The sequence below is a fragment of the Neovison vison genome, chromosome 2, assembly GCF_020171115.1.
Source record: "Neovison vison isolate M4711 chromosome 2, ASM_NN_V1, whole genome shotgun sequence".
NCBI lineage: Eukaryota > Metazoa > Chordata > Mammalia > Carnivora > Mustelidae > Neogale > Neogale vison.
Genome location: NC_058092.1, coordinates 14,462,473 through 14,471,361, shown reverse-complemented (window position 1 = coordinate 14,471,361; position 8,889 = coordinate 14,462,473). Strand labels below are relative to the sequence as shown.

Sequence of the window (8,889 nt, the reverse complement as noted above, 5' to 3'; positions counted from 1 at the left end):
GTGCAGAGAGAAGGGTTTGGGATCTCTGCACCCACTGGCCTGGCTGCTGCAGGAGGGGAGGTGTGGGAATGGGGGGACAGCCCTGTCGCCTCCACGTCTGCCAGGGTGGACCGGGTCTCCCAGGAGCCCGGGGTTGGGAGCTCCTCTGGGCCATGCCCTATGGCAGGCCCGGCTCAGCGGGGAGGCAGGGGAAGAACTGTGAGTTCTTGGGGACACATCGGTGCCCCCATCTGGGTCACCCTGCACCGAGGGGAGTGCCAGTAGGAATGTGGGTTCTGTTGGAGCCCTGGAGACCGCTCTGAGGCCAGACTTTGGGGCTGAGACGCGAAGCACTGTGGTCACCCTCTGATGTCCGGGCCACCTCTGACTCTGGGCCACCTACCCTGGAGCTCCAGGGAGAAAGCAAGGGTCACCCTGAGTTCTCCTTGGGGCAGCCAGGAGGCCCCCAGAGCCCAGGCCTTGGGACCAGCCTGCCATCGGTCTGGGAACCTGTCTGAGAACACACCAAGCTCTGAGGTTGTGCCGGCAGCTAAGACTCTCGTCTCTAAGTCCCCGGGGTCCAACCTGGAGGGTGAGGCCGAACAAGTCAGGCTGTGGCCAGGAGCAGAGGCCCCACTCAGGGGACCTCCTCTCTCTCAGGCCTTGCCTTCCACACTCAGGAGAAGCCCCAACAAGCTGCATGTTCTCTGCCAAGTCTAGGACCAGTGGCGGAACATGGCCACACCCAGGGCCGGGCTGGACCAGCCTGGGGACCACAGTCAGAGCCCAGGCCTTCCCGAGCCCTCGGGAGCCTGTCTCACGGAGGGGCTTCAGGGAGAAGCAGCCAGGCAGTCCTAGGGCTCCCAGTGTCCCCCCGCCCCAGCTCCCCCTGCTCAGTCTGTCTTGTCCCCAGAGGGCACTAGGGAGGTGCAGGGGGAGTGGGGTCAGTGTGTCTCCAGGCCACCTCCTCGGGCGGTGGCTCGTAGATGCTGCAGTTGGGCGTGGGGCCCTGACAGTAGATGTTGAGGTAGTTTCGATACTTCTCGTTGTACGTGTGGTTCCGGAGACACAGAACCACACTCTTGTCACATTCGCACGTCTGCTTGTCACACTCCGTCTCGTTGAGCTCACCTGCGCGGGGCAGAGGTTCTAGTGGGCCTCAGAAGGTGGTCCCATGGTGGGGGGATGGGCGGCAGAGCCTCACTGGGGGTTCACCCCAGGCCCACGGCTCAGTGGGCCCCGCCGTCTGTGTCCACTGCCCTGCCAGTGGCTCTGGGGCGCGCTTCAATCGGAGAAGCCCTGAAGTCCAACGGACCACTTTATAGATGGGGAAACCGAGGCTGGCACAGAAAAGGGGGGGCTGGTTTACCTAAGTCACCCAGCCAACCTAAGTCAGAGCTGGGACAGACACTCAGGGGTCAGGAACTCCCTGCCCCGGGGCCTCCTCTCTTCCATTACGGAATCGCAGGACCCCTGCCCTTGGAGGGAGCTGGTGGTAAGGAGCCTCAGTGGAAGGCGGGCTTCCTAAAGAACCTGGCACAGGGCCACCCATGGGCAAAGGCTTAAGACCTAGTCACTGCTCCCACTGCCATCGCTGCTGCCAGTGTTGTGGGCGCCCAGAAACCCTCCACCCTGGCCGTTCTTGACCTGAAGGCTGCCTGGGGATCTGCCGGGGGCTTATGGAAACAGAGACTGCTGGGCCCAGGCCCCATGGCTTCGGGTTCACTTGGTCTGCGTGGGGCCCGACAATCTGCATTTCTAGCAAGTTCCTAGGTGATAGCGATGTTGCCGGGTCAGGGAACCCTCTTTGAGAACTGCCCCCAGCTCAGTGGTGTGCATACTTCTCAAGCTTTACATCAGCAGAATCCTTGCTCTTAAATGAAACTCTTTGCAGGAGGCTAATGTATCAAATGGCCTAAAGAGAAGCACTTAGGCTATCAGATGGGCTAACGGGGCCAGCTGGACCACTTAGAGGACCCCCATCCCCTGACTCCCCATGACCCCAGGAGCCCCCAAAACCCAACGTGAAAACCACTGCTTGGGTTAGTCCCTTGGGTAGGGTTACACCCAGCCTGAGCCCAGTTCCCCACCAGAGAACAGGAGACTTGGAGTTTCTTTGCAAATCTGGGCTTGCTGGTGAGCTTGAAGAATAGTCAGCAGAACCTGGTTAAGCCAAGGAGACAAAGGGGAGCCCGGGGCTGCCCATGGGGCCGGGCCAGGAGGCACCTGCTACCTAAGGGGAGAGAGGGCAGGGACACTTGAACCATTAACTTGGATGCCACATCCCTCAACTGAGCAATGGCCTGGAAAGTCCATGGCAAGGGAGGGAATGTTTCCAGGCCTGGTTCTCATCGCTTAAATCCTAGAAACACTGAGCATCCTAGGATGAGGCCATCTTCCAGCAGGGTTCCAAAGACAGAATTAGAAGGAAATAGGTCTGTTCTGATCCAAACTCTTCCAAGGACTCATGGAGAGACTGAGGCCAGGTAAGGGAACACCTTGGGTAGGGTCACACCCAGCAGGAGGTTCTGGCAGAATCCAGGTTTGAACCCAGGTCAGCATGTCACAAAGTTTCACCATCACCAGAGGATCTGGTTAAAAACAGATTTCTGGGCCCTCACCCAGACCCACTGACTTAGAACCGCTCCTTAAACCCCAAGAAGCTGAGGAATCAAGGATCAGGGAATGAGGGTACTCATTCAGGCTGAGCACATCAGGATGAGGACCATGGCTGGGGTTCTCAGATTTAACGAACAAGAACAAGAGGGCTGGCTAATTTGAATTTCAGACGAACAGTAAATATTTTAGTATAAGTATATCCCAGATATTACATGAGATATACTTACGCTAATTCTTACTTTTATACTAACAGTAATTGATTTTATGCTAACATTGAATTTTTTTAGTATGAGTATGTCCCATGCAATATTTAGGATAGAATGATGTGAAAATAGTTTTCATTGTTTATCTGAGACTCCAGTTTAACTGGGCACCCTGTCTGTTGCCTGGCAACTGCGCGCACAGGGTGGTGGGGGGAGGGACTGGCAATCTAAGCCCTTCTCCTAGGTTGGGGAGGAGGGAATGGCATGGGGAGAACTCACTGCAGACGACCTCGGTATTATTCTCGATGGTGTGCTCATAGTGGTCCACATAGGGGTGACAGCCCAGGTCAAAGAGCTTCTGGTAGCAGCAGTCATGGGCATGGCAGCACCTAGGGGCAGGTGGAAGAGAGCAGGCGATGTGGCCAGGCTTGGCCTGTCTCCCACTGTCAGAGATCCCAACTCTCTGTACCAGTTCCTTACAGATCAGACCTGCAGACTCTGGCCCAGAGGGGGCAATCACACGACTGAAGTCACACAGCCTGGCAGAGCCCGGCCAGTGCCCCAGTTTCTTGCCCATGATCCTGCCTCCCACCTTTCCCCCTGAGAGCCCTGAGTGCAGCTGCAGGAGGCAGGACGCGTCAGGCTCTCTGGCAATGCCGTCAGGATGGGAAAGAGGATCAGGGCTCAGTCAGTGTCCAAGGAGCCTGCCTGGCTATAAGAAGGGGCCATGCCTGGCTATGTGGGATGGCCAGGGAGAGACAAAGTTGCAGGGACAGGAAGCAAATGTAGTGTGGCCAACTCCATCCCCTCTGGTGGAGGAAGGCAATTAGTCAACATGTATCTATCAAGTCTCCCCCCTTCTCCTGCCCCCATGATACCAGACTTAGTGCTGGCTGCTTCTGGGGAGATAGGAGCAGAAAGTAACCATGGCTTCAGTCAGCAGTCTGGACTGCAGTGGAAGAAGCTCAAGCCCTCCATCAGAGCCCCCCAGGGTGATGGGGGCAAGAGGGGTCACAGTCCTTGCTTTTGCTGAACGTGAGCTGTGTGTTCGTTGCTCCCATGTGCTTTGGGGACAGGTCAATGTTTCCTTCCTGGCAAGAGTGCAAAGTTCAAATGCCTCCAAGCGCGAGACTTGGAGAAGGACAGTAGAAAGCATCCACGACAGTGGAGGGGGGCACGAGTCAAGGTCACTAACTCATTGGACCAGCCTCATCCTTTGGGGAAAGAGTCCTCTCCCATCTGTCAGAGATGGAGACCAGTCCAAGCCTCACTGTCTCCCCTCCCTGTCCTGACACAACAGCAGCGCAGGCGCTCCGGGACCTACCAGTCCACCTCGTCCATAGGCAGCCCGCGCCCTCCCAGCCCACAGTAGCAGCCGTAACCCACGAAGGACAGGATGGCGTTCCTCCCCGTGATGGCTTCCACCATGGACTTCAAGTTAAGCAGGCTGCTGTGGGCCTCAGGCAGGACTGCAAGAAAATCAAGGGGTGCTGTGAGTGTCCTGCCTGGTGGGTGCCCACCCCTGCCCCATCTGAGTGACTGTCCTACCCACACCCCAGGGCCAGGGAAGGGGGGTGGGAGGGAAGGTGAGCACAGGCAGGAAGGGAAGCCATGTATAAAAAGCTGTGAGAGGGGGTTCCTGGGTGGCTCAGTCTGTTAGGCGTCTGCCTCTGGCTCAGGTCATGATCCTGGGGTCCTGGGATCAGGTGCTACATCGTGTTGGGCTCCCCACTCAGCGGGGAGTCTGCTTGCCCTCTCTCTCTCTGCCCCTCTCTCCCTGCTCATACTCTCTCTGTTTCAAATAGATAAATGAAATCCTTTTTTTTTTTAAATATTTTATTTATTTATTTGACAGACAGAGATCACAAGTAGGCAGAGAGAGAGGAGGAAGCAGGCTCCCCACTGAGCAGAGAGCCCAATGAGGGGCTCGATCCCAGGACCCTGGGATCATGACCTGAGCCGAAGGCAGAGGCTTTAACCCACGGAGCCACCCAGGCACCCCTAGATAAATGAAATCTTAAAACAAACGAACGAACAACCGTGAGGCACCAGGGCCCTTAGAAAGTAATCATTGTTGCTATTTGCTGAGGGCTCTGTGCCAGGCTCTGTCCTAAGCCGTTCCCATGCATTAACTCACTGAGTGGTGTTATTATCTCCACTTTATAGAGGAGGACACTGAGGCCCAGAGCACCCAGCAGCTTGCCTGAGAACATTATCAAAACTGGTAGGGATAGAACTTGGACCCGGGCAGTGAGACCCCAATGCCCAGTCCACTCACCATAACGGGGTTCACAAATGCCATGTGCTCCCCTGAACACAGGGCTTTGGTTCTGGGCCCTGGGTTTGGTCCAGTTTCTCTGCCTCCAGCAAGAACTCAGTGTCCCTGCCACAGTCCTGGGGCTGGTGCCAGTCACGATGAAGCCAGAGACAATTCAGCGCTCTGGTCGTTCAGCAAAGACAGATGGACAGACACACACACAGAGAGCAGATAGACACACACACCTTCTCCTTTGGTCTGTGTCTCGCAGGAAGCAATAGCACAGTGACCCCTTCCCGCACCAGCAAACTCAGCAGCTTCCCCCCACCTGCCAGGCCAGCCCACCCCGGCAGATTCTCCCCTCCCCTGCTCCCCGACTCCTGGGCCCTGGGCCTGTGCTGACTCAGCATCTCCTCCAAGCTCACTGCTGAGTCAATCCCAAGCCAGGTGCTTAAGTCTTTCCTCGGGGGAGGCCACCCCGCTCTTAGGCAGGAGAGCCACTGCAGCCCCATTTAATGGGCTTGGGGACCCCTGCTCTTCCTGAGCCTCCCTGTCTGCTGGCTGGGTGATTTTTGTCATTACAGAAAATAAGGAGCAAAGGAGAGAGGAAATAGGGGAGGAGTTGGGACAAGTGGCTTTAAGAGGATGGTGCAGAGCAAAGTACATGTGTCAGCGGGATTTGGGGCAGGGAGAGGCAGGACCCCATGTCCCGTGGGCCTGAGCCCATCCCTGAGCTGCACAAGGGTGTGAGGGCTGTTGGTGAGGGGAGGGAGAAACAGGATGCTACCTCTGTCCCCCAGGCCTTCCTCCGGCCGCTGGTTCAGGGTGGGCGTGCCGAGCAGCACGGGAAGTCCGATCTTGAATCTGACCTTGGAAGTCAAACCCAGACACCCAAGGGTTTGCAAACAGGTTTCTCCCTGAGCGCTGCGGCACTGCAAGCAGGTTGCATAAGCTCTTTGACACCATGGCCCAAGCTAGGGAGAACGCCACACTCCTGCAGGGTGCCCTGTGGGGTCCTGGCCTCCTGGCTCCCTGGCCCGAAGCCCCCGCCTCCTGCCACTGCAATCTGGCTGCGTAGGTGTTACCCTGGGGTGGGGGGTGGAGGAGCTTCCCTCCCCGGGGCGCCCTGAGCAGCAGCTCCATACGAGGTGGGCATGATCACACGAGCCCTCCACACCTCCTGCATAGGGACACACCCCGTTACACTCCCATGGACACACACACACTTCAGACTCTCCTCTGCACACCATACTCTGGGGCACACACTCACCCACACGTACCTCATACACAGTCACATGTTCACGCCCAGAGGCCTCACACTCAGACACACACAAGTCACCCAGCCATGCATAGTGCACGTAGAAACACACTTCACTTGCACACATTCCCCCGCTTCACACACAGCACCCTCAGGAGAGATGCACACTCACACTTGCCCCTACACACTACATGTGTGTCAAAGCACACACCTGTGACACACTCACAGACATCCCCCACACCGATACACACAGTTAGGTACACAGTCCTGCTCACACTCACCCACAAACGCCTCACACACTCACACACCTCACACCCGCAAACACACCCATGATCACACATACACCTCACACACTTGGGCTCACGCCTGCACACACACACACACATGCGGCCCCTACGACCCACACGCGTGCTCCAAGCAGAAGAGACGGAGTCCGCGCTCGGGAGCAGTCCCTGGCCAGCGCTTGGGGCTCAAGGTAGATGCTTGTTTTCTACACAACAATCATGTTAACAGCCGATTCAAGCCCCCCCCCTTTCTCACTTCTGGCCGCATTGAACCCTATTTTGTACCTGGTGTCTCTTTCTTTCCCTCAAACCAGGCTGCGTTTGGATGCTGTATAACAGGCTGGAGGAGAAGTCAGCGAGGGGTCCGGCCACCTCCCACCTCCCCAAGACACTCGGTTGTGTGTGGGTCCAGATTTGTGTCAGGAACCTCAGCTGTCCCCAGGCGGTGCACCCAGGAAAGGAGGGGCCCCCAGGCCCTGCCCCCAGTGACTTGAGCATTCACAGATACCTGCTACACACACCTCATGCCGGTCCGGGTGTCCCAATTAACATACACCTACACATTTTCCCGACATGTGCTGAGACACACCTCTGCACGCAGAGATAGACATGCTTACAGCCACACACAAGCTCACTAGTTCTTGTCTAATGTACACATGTACACAAACACCCAGGCTGTCCTGGGGCGGCCAGACGCCCTAAGCAAACACGACCGTTTTATGACGCTTGCTCAGCTCTGGGCCCTGCCGCCGTGCAGGCTCGTAAATGCCAAGCCAAGGGCCCCTGGTGTGTTGACGGCTGGCCAGGGGAACAAAGAGCCCCAAGACAATGAAGGGCTCCCTGGTGGCCCAGACAGGCAGCCCAGGCCACAGGCTTGTTGCCAGCCAGTGGCTCGAGAACCTAGGTGCCCAAGGTCACAGGAGAAAGTCTGGGAGCAGGAGAGAAAGAGGAGTCTCCCCAGAGCCTTTACTCACCGCTGCCGGCCAAGATGACCATGGTGAAGAACTTCTTCATACCCAAGCTAGACCTGAGAGAGGAGAAAAATCCAAGTCCTGGGTCCGTCCCTTCCACTCTCCTGCAGCCCCGGGCCTGCTGCTCCCTCCCAGGCCTCATTAGAGGCCCCATCAATGGTGCCCCTTCAGGCCTCTGTTCTTGGCTACCTGGGCTCTGTGGGGAGCACTTCCCAGCATCTGCTGAAAGGATGGTCCCCAGGATGGCAGAGCCAGGAGGCACCAGGAGCCTCCTTCCTTCTTACCCTGAGTAGGAGTACCCTTCCTGCACCAGCTTCCAAGACAGGAAGCTCACTGTCCCATGGGGTCGGGCCACTGTCACGGATCAGAACCAACCCCCTTTCCATACACACTCCAGGAAGTCACATGACCCAACCTGCTGGCTGGGTCTTGCACTTGAAGCCAAGAGACCTGGGTCCCTACATTCTAGTCCTGGCTATTCTTCCAAATTGCTGTGTGACCTCGGGTAGATCTCTTACCCTCTCTGGGCCTCAAGTGCCTCATGAGCATTGACTAGATGATCCCAAGGCCCTTCTGGTGCTGCAAATGCAGTGACATATCTCAGCCATCACTCAGAGATGTAGAGCTCTTCTTTCTGGAGAAATGAACTCTAAGGCACCAGTTCCCCAGCCCCATCCCTGCTGCTCCCCATGGAGGATTTCATCCCAGGGTAGTAGGCACATACCTGGAGCTTCTCCAAGGAGAAGAGGCCCTGAGGCTTGGGCCCCTCCACCCAGAGAGATGCCTAACCAGCACCTTCTTCCTGAACATTCTGGGGTTGGCCTGTGCCCCATCTGCCATGTTCTGTGTTCTGGGGGTCCAGCAACATAGGGCTTGTAAGGTCTGTGATCTCTCTGAAGGCTCCGGGGACAGGCCCCAGCTTCACACGGCTGCACGCACTGGCAGGGTAGCGCTGGGGCAGTGCCCCTGGGCAGGAGGCTGGTGACACTGCCCTAGAAAAAGGAGACTCCACCTCCTCCCTCCCACAGCCACCGCCCTGCCCACAGCTGCCTGGTACGGTCCCTGCCCCAGGGAGGGTGCAGGTGGGGGTTTGCAACCTGCCCAGGAGCTGGTCCCTCCCTGCGCATCTGGAAGGAAAATCACCCGGAGGTTTCCCTGTTCCCACCTGAAACGGACGTGAAACAAAAAATGATTCAGTTACATTTGTTAAAGCACAGGGCAGGGGGTTTGGCAAAGGGGGCATTGGAGAGAAGTGGGGCCACGTCGGTGGGGGACAGAGACTGTGTCTGACTCCAAATACAACAAAGAAAAGGGGAAT

General features: G+C 57.1%; 1 protein-coding gene across 2 annotated transcripts; it reads right to left on the bottom strand.

The window, feature by feature from the left end:
* Positions 1 to 751: 751 nt before the first annotated feature.
* Positions 752 to 8,459, bottom strand: PLA2G2F (phospholipase A2 group IIF). 2 transcript variants are annotated; one of them, XM_044236305.1, is made up of 5 exons: positions 8,296 to 8,459; positions 7,575 to 7,627; positions 4,126 to 4,270; positions 3,081 to 3,190; positions 752 to 1,110 (listed from the first exon to the last, which is right to left on the bottom strand). In XM_044236305.1, exons 1-5 carry the CDS (start codon positions 8,409 to 8,411, stop codon positions 899 to 901), a joined length of 636 nt encoding a protein of 211 aa, XP_044092240.1. In that variant the 5' UTR covers positions 8,412 to 8,459; the 3' UTR covers positions 752 to 898. The 2 variants fall into 2 exon arrangements, with proteins under 2 accessions (XP_044092240.1, XP_044092241.1); XM_044236306.1 differs by lacking the exon at positions 8,296 to 8,459 and adding an exon at positions 7,856 to 7,876.
* Between the last annotated feature and the right edge of the window lie 430 nt (positions 8,460 to 8,889).